This window comes from Budorcas taxicolor, chromosome 6 (genome assembly GCF_023091745.1).
Source record: "Budorcas taxicolor isolate Tak-1 chromosome 6, Takin1.1, whole genome shotgun sequence".
Lineage (NCBI taxonomy): Eukaryota > Metazoa > Chordata > Mammalia > Artiodactyla > Bovidae > Budorcas > Budorcas taxicolor.
Genome location: NC_068915.1, coordinates 89792748 through 89808915, shown reverse-complemented (window position 1 = coordinate 89808915; position 16168 = coordinate 89792748). Strand labels below are relative to the sequence as shown.

The 16168-nt window shown below is 42.0% G+C and overlaps 1 protein-coding gene across 1 annotated transcript in view; it reads left to right on the top strand.

The window, feature by feature from the left end:
• The first annotated feature begins 517 nt into the window (after nt 1–517).
• BTC (betacellulin) overlaps nt 518–16168 on the top strand; it is a 47793-nt gene continuing 32142 nt past the window's right edge. Inside the window, exon 1 of the mRNA XM_052642066.1 lies at nt 518–803. Within this exon, the coding sequence (XP_052498026.1) occupies nt 740–803 (64 nt within the window). The 5' untranslated portion in view covers nt 518–739. The remainder of the gene's footprint in view (nt 804–16168) is intronic.

The window sequence follows — 16168 nt, the reverse complement described above, 5'->3', positions numbered from 1 at the left end:
GGAGATATAAAAAAATATATATGTGACATTCTTAAAGTAGCTCCTGGTGAGGCCCAACTCCCAGATATTCAACTAATTATATACGGAAAAGAGAAGCTTGTAAATTGGGAAATGCCTGAGGTTAACCACAGTGAGCTTTGGCTCTGGTCTGTCCAAGACTCCAACAATCGGCTGAAATAAGAGAACCTGGAATTCCAGAGCGGTCCGGAGCTCTGATTCTCGCCCCGTGGGCTCCAAGAGTTTAGAGCCGGCCTCCCCCTGGGCCGCCCGCAGGCCCCATATCTCGGACCTCTCCAGGTGCCCTCCCAACCTCCTCGACTTTCCCGGGGGAGGGAAATGAACCGCCAGGTGCGACCCAGTAGGGGGAGTGGGTGAGCCGGCCCCAGGGCAGCCCGAAAGTGTCCGGGAGTGTGGGTGTGGGTGTGGGGTAACTTGGGTGGGAACGGCGTGGAGGTCACCGCAGCGGAGTCCTGCGCCCTGTCGGTGGGGTGTGTGCCACGGGAGTGAGGATAAATAGGAGGCTCCCTCCTCCCGGCGACACTCGCCGAACCTCCCGGCCGCCTGCCCTGGGTGTTTGCCCGCGCGGTAGCCCGGGTGCCAGCCTGGGGAGTAGTTTCGCTTCCTGCTGGCTCCGGGCATTCGTTTCCAGGCACCCGGTCGGGCGCTCGCGGCTCGGGAAGGGGGCGCAGGAGGAGGCGGGAGGCTCGTCTAGGGGCTGCGCGGCCCCGCAGCACGGTTGATGGCCCGGGCCGCCCCGGGCAGCGGCGCCAGCCCCCTGCCCCTGCTCCCGGCCCTCGCCTTGGGTAAGTGGCCGCACTGGGCACTGGAGACCCGGGAGGAGAGTCTCGGGTGGAGTCGCAAGGAGGGCAAATCTTCCGCGCTGGCGTTTGGACTCCGAGAGCGCCCTGCGGCTGGCAGGGGCGGGTCGAAGAACTTGCAGGATTTTGGGTAGCTGGAGGATCCAGCAATTGGGCACCTGGGGCTGCACCTGCTGCAGCGGCCCTGGGCCCAGGGGGCGGCCCGAGGGCGGTAAGGATCCTGCTGGCGGGGGCCAAGCGGAGGGCAGGGGCGCAGATGCCCGCGAGCGAGGAGTGGCGGCAGGGAAATCCACTAAAGTGGGAGCCTGGGGGACTACACCTAGAAGACATCCCGGGGAGGAGGAGGAAAAGGAACTCCTTGGCTGGCGATGCAGGCCTTGGGGAGTGTGGAGCCTGGTGGAGAGCTATTTGCCTGTGTGTGCGCCCTGGGCGGGTACTAGAGGTAGGAGGGGGAGGACCTGGGAGGCAGAGGGAGCTGAAGAGGGCCGGGGGAAGAATTATTACACTCCCTTGTTGCTGGCCAAGTTAGGGGGAACAGGAGAAGGGGAGGGAAAAAGACTCAACTTTTGAGGTCCTCTGGGTCTTCTGTTGCTGATAGGAAAGTAAAGAAAAAGAAGATGAGGTATTTCACTGAGGGCTAGTACTACTGATGAAACACATAGGTGCTCCACTTAGAATATATGATTTCCTATTTTAAGGAGAAATTGCAGAGAGAAGACTTTTCTTCACCTCGAAGGTGAAACCTGAGTGGGTAGGTTAGGGACTACTGGGTGTGGTCACCTGTTAGGGAAGAGTGGTTAATGGAAGGAGTGGCAGGGTTCCTGGGACTCCCTGGAGGCTCTCCTCACCTCCTTGGGAGTCAGGGCTGGCAGAGAGAGAGCTGCAACTTCGGATGCTGGCGACTTTATAGAGCTGGAAGCAAGGCTCCCCTCACCCTCCAGTATGGGAAAGTAGCAGGAAGATACTCAGGTGGGAAGATCCTGCTACTTGAAGATGTCCCCTCTGCATCCTGATCATTGGAGGTAGGGGGTGTGGGCAGAGGGATGGGCAACTGGCAGTATTCTGGGACGAGGGGGAGGGACGTTTGAACTTGGAGCACCAATGTGACAGCTAAGTGTCTATGTGAAGGGGACACTATCTTCCAGTCTGGAAAGGACTGGGCTTTCTCTTATGGAGGAAAAGAGGTGAGGCCTAAATGAAATCTTCCATTTGGCTGTGTTCTTGGAGTAAGATTGGTGCCTAAAAGGTGTCATGGCCTTGGTTGGAAGTAGATCAGACTTAGACCATGGTTAGAGAGAAAGAACTGATGTACAGAGCCTGCAGAGGGAGAAGTCAGAAATAATTTAGAGATGGAGTGATGTGGAGCCTGAAGAAGGGTAGTGAGCCTGAGAGGTAAGGCTAGAGACAGTACTATGCTTTTACCAGCATCACTTGGGTGAAACTAGCGTTCTCGTCCTCTTTTATCTGCTCTGTCCTACTGTCAAAGTGTTTATTGAGAATCTGCTACAGTGAGCAAGAGGCTAGAGCATATTAGGATGGGGGTGGGAAGAGGGCTCAAGAGAGTCTTAAAACATGATTCTTGACCTAAAAGATATGTGTTAAATTTAGAAACGCAGGACTAACAGATATGAAACAATAGGAGAAAATGTCATGAAACCAGAGAAAGGAGAACTCAATAGGGAGGAATGGAACAGTGGGGACGCTGCATGGAGGACTTGAGTGGGTTGGATTGGAGCTTGGCTGGGTTTAAATAGTTAAGAGAGAGGGAGGGCCTCCTGATGGCTCAGCTGGTGAAGGATCCACCTGCCAGTGCAGGAGACCCAAGAGACACAGGTTTGGTCCTTGGGTCGGGAGGATCCCATGAAGAAGGAAATGGCAACCTGCCCCAGTATTCTCTCCTGGAAAATCCCATGGACAGAGGAGCCTGGTGGATTACAGTTCATGGGGTTGCAAAGAGTTGGACACAACTGAGCGTGTGTGCACACAAACACAGACGCATTCACACATACACAGACACATACGATTTGAAATAGTGGAGAGAGGGGCAGGAGAAGGGGGAAAAGTATTTACCAAAATGTTGGTGATAGGAATGAGATCAATTTCCTGGAGTCTGCTTGCCAGAAAGTAGAATTGATGAGAGGCAGACAGATTATGAAGAGCCAAAAGAAGCCAGATTAAAATATTTTGATGAATCAATAAACAATTAAACATACACCATCATAAGTCTTGAATGCAGAGTGATGTAATGCAAACAATGATTTAAGGAGACAAGCCTGGCAGTGGAGTGCAGTGTGAAAGGAGAGGGGGCCAGAGTACATGATTGTCTCATAGACATAATCCAGGCAAGAGCTGATTTGGGACAAAGATTAGGGTGATGTGCCTGCAGAAATGGCTATAGTAGAAATGACTATTCCAGGTTGATGGGCATTCTTTCCTATTAACTATCACATGGTGCTTTTTAATTTTTTCTCAAAACTTGTCAAAAGGCAGAAATGAAAAAGCAAAACCAAACAGAGCTCTAATCCAGTGCTGTTGTAACTGAGGGTAAGCTAAGTGTGCAACTGCCTTGTTGAATGTTTGGCTTAGTGAATTGAATTCAGTCTCGAGATTCCCTAAGAGGCTCCACTCCTTGCAAAATGCCAAAGGATGTAATTTGTTGAGCTCAGTGTTTCCATTAAGTGGTTCTATTTCTCTCACACATACTTAATTTTTAAGTCTCATTCCTAATTTAAGTCACATGTTATTTTATTTACTTCTTGAAAAGAATGTGAGCAATGGCTTATGTGATGTTCTAGGGTGTGTGTGTGTGTGTGTGTGTGTGTCATAGCAAAAGTGCCTTGAGAGCTGGCAGTGAACAGACATGAGACCTGGTTCCAGCTCTGCCATTCCATGACTCTGAGATGTCTGTAAATTGCAATTTTCTGGGCATTGTTTTTCTCATTCTGTAAAGTAAAGAGGTTGCTTTAGATGAGACTAAGGTCCTTATCAACTTGACACTTTGCTGATCTTTTAAAAAATATTTATTTATTTGGCTGCACTGGGTCTTAGCTGCAGCATTTGGGATCTTTGATCTTTGTTAGACTCGTAGGATCTTTAGTCGTGGCATGTGGACTCTTCTTAGTTGAGGCATGTGGGATCTAGTTCCCTGACTAGGGTTCAGACCTGGGCCTCCTGCAATGGGAGTGTGAAATCTTAGCCACTGGACCACCAGGGATGTTTCAACACTCTCCTGATCTTTAACCAACATTTCTCCTGGGAATTTAAGAGCAAAATCTTTCTACAATAACATTTAATTTCCAGTTACTTGTAATGGATTCTGTTTCCTATAAACTTTATCTTTACAAAAAAGAATCATACATGCTCCTTTCTTTGATAAATATAGTAAAAGGGCAATAACTTTGTTTAAAGTGTTTTTTTAATTTTGAAGAAGTTGGATTCCTTATAAATTTCTCCTTCTCATCCATTGCTGTAACAGACTAAAGCTAAAATCCTAACCAGTGAAAAAGGGAAAAAATGCTTTATAAAAAACAATGAATGAGTTTTAAGATCAAAAATATGTTCTGCTCCTTATAAACATCTACACCATTAATATATGTAAGTTGTTTTTTTCTACTTGAAGATATGAATGTATTCATGATGTAATATCTGACTCAAGCTGTAAAGCAGGTAGGCGGCAGCAAGTGAAATTCTCATTATAGAAAGGAAGTAGCTGAGGGCCCACGCAGTGAGGATTTTAGGGTTTGCCTCTTCAGTTATGCTTTTTTGGCTTAGAAAAGCCTTGGAGTTTTTTTTTCCTTTTCAAAAATTCCAGGTTTCATAGGCCACACTTGCATATTAACAAGTGTTACAAATCAAATTTTGCTATTGCTCCAGTCTCAGTTGTTGTGTGGAAATTCCCAAATAATTCTGCAAGAAAGACCCCAGTACTGCAGACAGGCTTTGTTGTGCCCACTGAAAATGGCTCCGCCAACTTGGCCCGCAAATATCTGTGCTAAAGTCAAAGGTGCCCGGGAAAGAGAGTACCTGTGTCTGTCCACACCCCGGCCATTGCTCCATCTCTGCTGAGACTCCTCGCTCCAGTTCCGTGTGCTCTTGAAATCTGTCGAGAGCCCAGTGGGAAAGCCTCCTCTTGTTTTTTTCTCACCCTCCCTGTAGCTCAGATGGTAAAGAATCTGCCTGCAATGCAGGAGATGGGGTTTTAATCCCTGGGTCAGGAAGATCCCCTGGAAAAGGAAATGGCAACCCACTCCAGTATTCTTGCCTGAAGAATTCCCATGGACAGAGGAGCCTGGTGGGTTACAGTCCATGGGATTGCAAAGAGTTGGACATAACTAAGCGACTAACACACATACTAATAGAAGTCAGCTCATGTCAGGACACAGGCATGAATACTACTAGGAGCCTAGGTTACAGGTGAGTCAGTGAAACAGGTACCAAACTGAAGCCTGAGGCACCCATCTAAACCATGATTATCAGCTTTGGCACAGTGGTAAGGAATCTGCCTGCTAGTGCAGGAGACTCAAGAGACACAGGTTCAACTCCTGGGCTGGGAAGATCCCCTGGAATAGGAAATGGCAACCCACTCCAGTATTCTTGCCTGGAAAATTCCATGGACAGAGGAGCCTGGCTGGGCTACAGTCCATGGGATCCCAGAGAGTCAGACTTGATTGAGCAAAAGGTATAGCATGCTGTTACAATTAGTGTCTTCCTAGGGTAGTCCAAATAGATTATCCAGAATCTGAGCTGCAGGCAGTTTAGGCTTAATCCGTAATCCTGATACGCTTCCAAATTTGTAGACAACCCTTGGATCCACAAAGAATCCATATTCTAGTTGGTCAGGAGTCTCCCAAAATAAAATTTAAGAGGAAAGCAATCTGATTAAAATGGCTATACTTTGTGCTGCTAATGATTGCTAACTTGCTCAGGCATATTTGTATCTTAAACAAAGGAATCTTGGTAGCTCACATGAATCTGTACTTGCTGTATTTTTTTACAAAAGATTTTTTAGATGGTTGGAGAGAGATGGGGTATTCCATCTTAACTAGTATCAGTTAGGCAGTAATCTACATTGATTATCAGCAACACCAAGTCAAATAGCCAAGAAGTACTTTTATGCATTCTTTATGTTTGTTTTTTAAAGGATATATACTATAGCATTTGGGCTTCCCCAGTGGCTCAGTGGTAAAAAATCCATCTGCAATACAAGAGCAGAAGGAAATGCTGGTTCAGTCCCTGGGTGCAGAAGATCCCCTCGAGGAAGGCATGGAAAGCCACTCCAGTATTTTTGCCTGGAGAATCCCACGGACAGAGGAGCTGGGTGGGCGATAGTCATTAGGGTTACAAAGAGTTGTACACGATTGAAGCAACTGAGCACACACAGTATAGTATTTACCTGACCTCCAGACCAGAATCACTGATTCCAAAACAGTGACAGAAAGTATGACAGTGTTTGTGTCCAAGCTTCTTATTTCAAAGCGCCCCAATTGGTTGTATAATAGGATGAGTTACTGATATAGCATTTCTCTTTGCAAAGAGCTTCCCCAGTGGGTCAGTGGTGAAGAATCTGCCTACAATGCAAGAGATGCAGGTTCAATTCCGGAGTCAAAAATATCCCCCAGAGAAGGACATGGCAACTCACTCCCGTATTCTTGCCTGGGAAAGCCCATGGACAGAGGAACCTGGTGGGCTGCAGGCCATGGGGTCCCAAAGGAATCGGACATGACTTTGTGACTAAACAACAGCTCTGCAAAATCATGGATTTATTCATTAATTTAGCCTTATCTTTGAGATGTATAAAAAGTGCATGGCACATAGTAGGAGCTGAAAACATGCTAGTTATTGGATGAATGAATGAATGAGTGCAAGTGGCTGTTGGTGACAGTGCCCAGGCATGAAGGGAAGAGTAGTTTCAGTAAAGAAAACAGCTGTTTCTTGTTGCCAAAACATGCTCACAACTCAGAGATGATGTAGAAAGACACATTTCTTCATCTCTTCTTGGAACTTGCCTCCGATGGTGCTAGAGATGCCTTCACAAAGGGACTTTATTTGGCAAATAGTAAGTTTACCTCTGTTTTAGGTTCAGAACTGCTACTTGTGTCTCACATGTTTGGTTCAAGGGCAGATCTCATCAGTCAAAATATAGGCTTTTAGAGCAGGTGTTTAAAGCAGGGAGGGAAATGCATTGGACTCAGGGCATTCTCCACTGGTTCATTAAAGAAAATGCCCTTTGGATTTTGTGAGGTGTGAGGTGACTTGCCCTCTTATATGATTAGAACTGTTCCTAACACATGTGTGTTTCATTAGCTGGGAGTAACAACTTGGTTATTTATGGGTTTCTGCTTAGTATTAAATATATGAAAACCTTTGATGGTTCCCATAGAAGTTGAGACAGATTTGCTGTGGAGGCTGAAAGCAGTCTGACTTGTTAGTATTGAGGGAGTCTCTGACTTACCTAATATTATGTTGAAGTATTTCATAACTATCCACTGTATGGATTCCTTGATGGTTAGATGTTAGCATTGTGAGCCAATGGCTCAGGCCTGTCCAGAGTAGGAGAGGAAGGCTTATTTCTTCCTCTAATGCAAACAGCCTAGTAGAAAGGACAGGGAATTCTCATCAGAGCTGAATGAGGCCATTTGAGGAGACCCAGACTTGACTTGGGGGTTCCCAGGTGGTGCTAGTGATAAAGAACCTGCCTGTCAATGCAGGAGATGTAAGAGACACTGGTTCAGTCCCTGGCTTGGGAAGATTCCCTGGAGAAGGGAATGGCAACCTACTCCTGTATTCTTGCCTGGAGAATCCCACGGACAGAGGAGACTGATGGGCTACAGTCCATAGGGTCACAAAGAGTCAGAAATGACTGAAGTGACCTAGCAAGACTTGACTTGTTCATAACCACCTTCCTACTGGGTTTCTGGCATTTGACTAGTCCAATCTCCTAGAGTGACTGACCCAAGACATTGCTATGTACTCAGATATCTGCTTAACCTTGGGTATGAAACCTCAGCATAATAACTCTTTACACTCTGGAGAACTTCACAATTGATAAAGTGTTTCCATATTAATACCATTACCTCACTGATCTTTACACCAAAAATAATAGCAGAGCAATTACGTAGTATGCCTGTTGGGCACTATTCTAAGTGTGTAATATCTGGTTTCATCCATGTAACACTATCCCCTGAACACACAAGCTAGACATAATGATGATTCCCATTTATGTTGAAGGATATGAGGCATAGAGGCGTTAAGTAACTTGTTCTGGCTTTATGAGCCTGAACAATGATGATGAAGTGGCAATGCCTGGATCACAATAGATAAGTATCTGTGGCTGAATGAGAAAGACAGCAGAGGATAGAACACTAAAGCGCAATATGTATCACTGTATTTAAGAGGAACATAGTTCTTATTTAAAAAGCATTTAAGTTTATTTTCCTACCATCTTTGCTTTCCCTGCTGCCTACCTGCACATCTGTGGCATCCTTGGCTTGGGCTACGCCTCAGGTTCTTGGACTCTTGGCTCTTCCCAGCCAGGAAACCTGCCCACTCATGTCCCAGGCCCAGGCCATTCCAGCTGGTAGTGAACAGTTGGCATTGATCAGGCCAGGTGTTTTCCTTTGGTCTGTGCCTAAAATCACTTTGACCATCCTAGTCTGATCCTGTCCTTAAACAAATGTGAACCTGTTGGGTGACTCCTGCACTTTCCTGGAATGCTTGCAACACTGTGACACTTGGGGAACGCTCCTTAGTGCAGATGGAGAGGGGTAATCTCGCTTTAGATTCCTCCTGATTGCATCTGTAGGCCTATTACTGAGAAGGAGTAAAAAGAGCATATCCTGAGTCAATGTGATGCTGTGGGCAAAAGTATAGATTCTGAGCTGGACCATCTAGGCATGACTCCCCTGGCGCTGTGGTTTAACAACTCCTTCATCTTGGACAAATCTCTTAGACCCTCTTGGCATCAGTTTCTTCATCTGTAAAAGCTGACAGCAACAGAACTGAGATTGTTATGTGGACTGAGTGAGTTACTGCATAAAGCGCTTAAGCTGTGCCTGCAATATAGTTCTAGATTAACACGGGCTGTTATAATGGATAATTGGAAAGCATAGATGAAAGTATTAATTTTAAAAAATTGTAGATATTTTGATTCTGGGTATTTCTAAAATACAATCAGCACCTACCAACCTGTGGGAAAACTTTCCCTTGCCTTTATTGCTCAAATTCCTCCTCCCACTAGTTATGAAACAGGCAATAGATACAAATTCTCAAAAAAGTTCTATTTTGGCTGGTTTTGATAGGAAGGAACAAATGTAAGAAATGGTGCTGCAAAATGGTTATCTGCTGATCCTAGTTTTGTGCAATGAAAAGCTTTCCAGCACTTGCCTGACATTGACCCCCAAACCCAGCATCTTAAGGTGAATCAGATAAAAAGTCATTCTTCACTAGCAGAGAAAAATAAAATATTTACAAGATTATTTTGATACTTTTAATCTCATCAAAATTAGGTTGTCTCATTTATTAGGAGTTATGCAAATAATTACCTTATATAAAGAGAATAAACTGTCATTTTTGAAGAATGAATGATGATGCAATGTCAAAATTCATTTCTGAATGTCAGACAAATGGAAAATAACCTGGTTGTTTTAGAAAAGTTTTCTTTTGGCAGAAAAAGTTCTTCAGATGTTAAAGAGCCAAGAGCCCTGCATAAATATTAAGTTGTTCCATAATAATTGTCTTATAAGGTTGAGAAAGTTACTTAGTCTCTCTGTGCTACATTTTCTTATCTATAGAATGACAATAATGATAGTAGTACTTATCATCTAGAGACATGGGAGTGTATTGAGGATAAAATAGGATAATGCAGGAGAAGATTTTAGCAGATAATTGGCTAAAAATTGCTCAAAATTTATTAATATTCTTAACTTTATGAATATGTAGATAACTTTTAAATTATTTCATAGATGTGTCTAAAAAGGAAAAATAGAATCATTGTGTTCATTAAGCCTATTGGAGTGTTGTTTGTACTTTGATCAAAGGAAATTGCTATCATATTCACCACTGGAAGCATGCAAAGGAAAAAAATGAAGCAGAAATCTGCCTCATTATAACCATGTTTTCAACAGTTCCATTAGAATGTAAATGGGACTCATGATGTCAGGGGTTTTTATTTGATTTGTCACAGCTATATTCCCAGTATAGAGGGAATATAGAATTGAGGATCCTTGTACATAGTAGATACTCTTACCTTAATTTAGGAAAATTTCTCCCAGTAGGGCTCTGAAAAAAAATAGAATCAACTGCCTTGGGATGTGGGGAGCTTCGCGAGCCTGGATATGTCTGTGGTTTGGGTGGCATTTAGGAAGGTTGTATAGAGGTGATTCCCAGGTGAGGTAGGAGTTGGACCAAATGACCACCGAGGGTTCTTATGTCTCTATGAATGATGGATGTTACTATGATGCCACTTCACTTTGGGGATACTTTGGAGGTTGGTAGATAGAGTTTCAAACTAAGAAACTGACAGCTGACTTCCCTGAGAGGAAAAAAGAGGCAGGACATTTGGAGACCTTGGGGGGCCAACGGTAAAGAATTCGAACAAGAAAATCACTTGTTCCCTCCCTCTCCCTGTCCCAAACTGTATTCAGTAACCATGTCTTTCCACAGCTATAATTATCAAGGTTAACACAACCAACAATGCCAATACAGCATCATGTACCCCTCATACGATGTGATGAAAGTATATCCTGGGATATAGTATCAATCCCATGCCATAGGCTCAGTTTTTGCCTTAAAGACTCTGGACTCTATATTTTACCATTTGTTGGGATAATAATGATCACCTGGGATCCTATTGCAAAGGGAAAAAACCCTGACATAACTATAATTGATAAATTCTGTAGACTAAAATTTCAAATGTTATTATTTCAGGAGACACCTTTATAAAATTGCCATCCTGTGATAGGAAACTTCCATGAGAAGATTCTCTACTCACTTTTAAATAAATGAAAATTACCCTGTAAGAGAGGGCAAGAAGGACAAAAATGTGACTTAGATGCCGGATGAAATGAATACACTTTTCATTGGCCTTGACAGAAGCATAACAAAATGCACTCTGTTCTTTCTTACTGATTTCTACCCAACAGCATCCACCCCTATTAAATACTTCTTGAGTGGTTTTCTAGATCAGTCAGATGCTTTATTCAGAATGTGGTGAACAGAGGTTGCAAAGTTTCAATTAGAAATATGAGGTGTGACTATTTCTTAATGAGTCTTATTTTCATAGGTCACACAAGAAAATCAATTGAATTATTTCACAGTCACACCACACACATCAAGAAGGCCCTTGTTTCTTTAATAGTTCTGTGTATAATTCTTCACTCTGATTGGACATCTTTACGCATTGTCCCCCAGAGCATACTCAGCTCCTTTCTATGTCATTACCTTTGCTTCAGTTTGGTTCCAACTTCTTTTGTGAAACTTTTCCCAGTGATTTCTTCAGCTCAACACCTTGCCTCTTTTTGGAACGCTATTAGAATTTATTTTCTTTATAGTTATTTACCGTTAGTCACTCAGTTGTGTCCAGCTCCTTGTGACAATGTGGACTGTCGTCTACCAGTCTCTTCAGTCCATGGAATTCTCCAGGCAAGTCTCCTGGAGTAGGTATCCATTCCCTTCTCCAAGGGATCTTCTTGACCCAGGGATCAAACCCAGGACTCCTGCATTGTAGGCAGATTCTTTACCATCTGAGCCAATCAGGGGAGCCCTGGCACTTATAAATATACTGTCTGATATTGACTGACTGATATTTCTGGTCTCTGCGAATGGTTTGATCAATAAAGATAATAATGGGTTAATGTTAAGTTGGGTTAACTTACCATAACTTATTTTAAGGGCCTAAATGCTGGGACTTTTTTAGGTTGGGTGAGCATCTACTCTAAAGCCCTATGTTCTTTTCTTTACCATTATTAAAGTTTGATGTTTGTTTGTTTCCTCATGGGTCAGAGGCTGTGTTATCGCTTGATCGAGAGACCAACTTCGCTATTCCTCCTCACTTTGCACTCAGATAATCCTCCTTGATAACATATTTTTCTTTTTCCTTGGTTCCTTTTGCTTCCTCTCGTTGAACTATTATGGGAACTCAGTGAGCCCAGAGCTTTTCATTTAAAATGCTACAATGTCTGACTGTCTTGTCTGGCCTTATCATAAAGGAATAGGATTCAAAAAGTCAAGTTTTGACAACTGATGATTTCTAAGAAACTAACTCGAGGTTACTATAGGGTTCTTATTCAATTTAGTCATTGTTGTCATTGATTTAATAATGGTCAGTGGCCAAAATAGAAAGGTTGATTTACTGCAAAGGCATTGTGTTGACAGTTTTCAGATATATGAGTTAGTTTATATATGACAGGTTGTTACATTGCTTCCCCTTCTGAGCTTTAAAAATATTATAGTGGGGTTCTTTTATGAGTTAAATATACACAATCCATCATTCTAAGTCCTTCTTAAACACTGAGATATTGTTTCTACCATTTTGAATAAAATTTTGTGTTGAAGGAGGAAGGAGTTCGTATTCTACTTTCCTTATTTTGAATGGATATAACTATTTGTGAAGACTCTCATTTTTTTCTCTACCCTTTTCTAGGCCTCCTCTCCTAGCCCTGAAAATCTGGAACTTGTCCTTTATTTTTTTAAGAATACATAGTCCTTCCGGTGGTGTGATTTGAGAGATATTAGAAAAATCTCTCCTTGTCCTGGAACAAGGCTCCCTCTGAGGTGTTCTGATGCCACCAAATACTCCACTATATTGGGACACAAAGTCAGGCATTTCTTAAGGGCCCTTCAACTACCTCCCTTGTCCCTTGATCTACTCTCTATTCATACCAGGTTGCCCCTCTTTCGGGACTTAGATACAAGGCCATGTCCCAGGGCAGGCATTCCAGCCTCTCACTCACCAAGGAGTCAAAGAGAGGGGCAGGCAGCACCCAGTGGGGTAAATTTCATCCAGTGGGAAATGGGTGATGGAAGTGACTGGGGAAGAGAAATTCCTCCCGCCTTCTTTCTCCTGTTGTGCTACTTCAAGATGCAGTTCCTTTACAGACTTTTTACACAGACCACGGAGGAGCAAACGTGTCACTCGTTTCTGTCTTTGTGACTCACTCTGGAGCTGCACCCCGACTGATGGGTACACTCACGACATTGCATTGTCTCGTTCCTTTCCTTTTTTCTCATTCTCACGACCCAGGGCTTGTACGTCCCCAACAAAGTGATAATCCCTTAATCTGTACCTCAGGCTCTCAGAAGACCCAGTTGAGGCACTTGGTTCCAGAATATTTCTGTTGAGTTAAACAATTTCTTTCTTTGCAGGTATGCTTTGAAAGCAAATGCATCTAGAAAGGGAAATCTAGGAAGAAATTATGTTCTATTAGGGGAAGTGTTAAAGCAATAGGAGGATGCTCATTTATAGGAGGGGAAAAGACAACAAGGAAAAAGGATAGGAAAGGAGTCACCAAAAGATGGAGGAGAACATCGATGTCAAACTTAATCTATTTCAAAGTGGTTTACTCAGCCACCCACAAGCTCAATGTTAAAAAGGATTTCTACCCCTGAATATTTTTTTCAAATCCATTTTAGATATGTCCTCTTTTTGGATGTAGAAAATACTTTTTGTGTATAGTATGCATACTTAGGATTCTGTTTTTCTTTTTAACAATAGAGATACATTGGGGAAATTTCCCAACTGCCTAAATTCTAACATTGATTTAAATTTTAAAACTTTATTAATTTTATTTTTCAGAAATTAAAAATTAGATATATAATACATTTGATTGCTAAATAGTATCATCTAAGATCTGAATTTATCTGTTATATTTGTATCATTGACTTATTTAACAAACCAACTGAATCAGTAGCACCCATCTGACATAAACAGCATGCTGAGTCGCTGACAGACTGTACTGAAAATATAAAGAAACAGAAATGCATGAGATGATGTATTTCTATTAATTGGTTGAAGTGTGTTCACGTTAATTATTTTTTAAAAAACACTGGAGAAAAACAGCATGTGAAAAGACCAACATACAGGTTTTTCTCACTAAACATATTTGATCTTGCACTTTAGAAGTGTAATAGGTATATGTACATTTATTTATCTTTTGTAGTTTGTTTCATAGGAATACTTGATACATGAGGCAAATCACACCATAAATGTGGAAATGTCAGTATCCATTAATGAGAATGAGAATTTATATTTTACTAGAGTAATAAGAATTGTTTTGCTTTTGGTCCCATAGCTGCTATTCTGTTGAGTCCTATATTGTGACAGGTATTGTCAAGGTTAATGATGATAATTTACTTTTTCCAGTTTCTTTAAGCATCTAGCTAAATTGTTACCTTGTAAGTCATGTATTATGGGCCTCCATTTGTAGATGGACACCCTGTAGTTCCATGTTGAGTAACTTAATCATATCACAAAGCTGGTAAATTAAAAGGTACATTCAGGATTCAAATACAGCTCCATTTGACTCCAAACATATCCTTTTCTTATTAATTCCTCTAATATAAATGAACTTTTGGGAATTTGACTATGAAATATTGTTCTGATTTCTGCTTGTATTTGTAAATTGATATATTCTCTGTTGATTTACAGTTGGATTGCCTAGTGGGACATGGTGTGTGATTTGAATCCTAAAATAAGGTTGATATGATATCACAGAAAATCACTGGATTTAGTAGACACAAGTAGATGTCCTAAATTATCAGAATATAGACATATGGACATTTTGTGATACTGTTATATTTATTTTAAAAATATAAAATGCACTTGGGTCTAAAAATGGAAAGTTCAGCTCCAAGATGAGGCACATACAACATATGTGACTATTTGGCTTGGTCACATTTGATCTTTTTAAATAGTTGACCCAGCTGGTATTTGACTTACCTCAGCATTAGCAGTAGCTTTGAGATGACGGGTCATGCTCCTTGTCAAACTGTGTCTCTTTGAATGCTTGTATTGTTCCCAGTGACTTCATTCTCTATGCTGGCTGACGGGGATAATACTTCTAATAAATTCCATAATTTTTAATTTGAGAATCTCAAAGTGCAGAAAAGTAAATGGAGCTTTGACTCACTAAAGTAGAATTAAGTTTCTTTTCGTTTTTGTCTTTATGAGTAGATTCGCCATTTTTAAACCAACCCCAGAGATACAGACTCAGTGTCTAGTCACTTAGTAAGTGCAGCTAATTTAACTTTTTTTTGTGTTATTTTGTTTTTATTGCTTGAATGCATCCTAGAATTCTGCAGGTCATGTGCAGCAGGGAGACATGGATAATAGATTGAATGAAAGAATAAGAAAACAAAGAGATTGTGAAATATTTGGATGACAGCTAAAATTTATTGCAATATAAAGGGACAAGTGGAAATTCATGTTTAGGTGAAAATTGAAACAAAACAAAACAAAGGAACAAAAAATCCATCAGTACACTGCCTTCTAGCATATAAGAAATTTAGGAGTTTCTTTTTATTCTAAGCAGCATAAAACCCCTGAAATTAATGGAATAATTTAAAAGGGCTGATATGCTATGGGGCTGCTTATGGTGCCTTTAGTGTGGTGGCTGAGAGCCCCACTCTGTCTTTGCTGAACCATATAAAATAGTGCTTTATTTTAACCCTGTGTTTAAGGAGGATGTAAGGTTTATGAGAAGTCTTGGTGACTTCAGGTAAAATATGATTGAAGTCACCAGGACGTTTAACCTGAGGAAGAGAAATTCTTTCAGGAAGGCTTGATTTCTGGCTTCAAATATGTGAGGATCTGTCATGAGAGAGATGAGACTTATTCTATGTGATTCCAATTAGCAGAGTAAAATTATGGGAAGGAAAAAACTAGTTCAATATCAGGAAGCATTTATAGAGGTTTAGAAATAGATGCTTAATATTTATTTTGAATGAATGACTGTGATCAAAAGAATGGATGAATGGTCTCATTGAAATGGGATGCCTTAGAAGTCTCTGTGCCAAAATTTTAAAGGTGAGCTTAATGAACTCTCTCAGGGGATGTTTTATAGAGAAGCTGAGAGTTGGTTGGGGGCTTTCCAGGATCTAGTGGGAACTCACCTGCCAGTGCAGGAGACGTAAGAGACACGGGTTCAATCCCTGGATTGGGAAGATCCCAGAGAGGAGGCCATGGTAACCCACTCCAGTATTCCTGCCTGGAGTATTGCCTGTCTCTCTCATGGACAGGGAAGCCTGGCAGGCTACAGTCCATAAAGTTGCAAGAGTCGCACATGACTGAGACAATTTAGCCATGAGAGTTGGTTGGCAGGAGATTTGAATACCTCTGAGGTTCTTACTAATTCTGA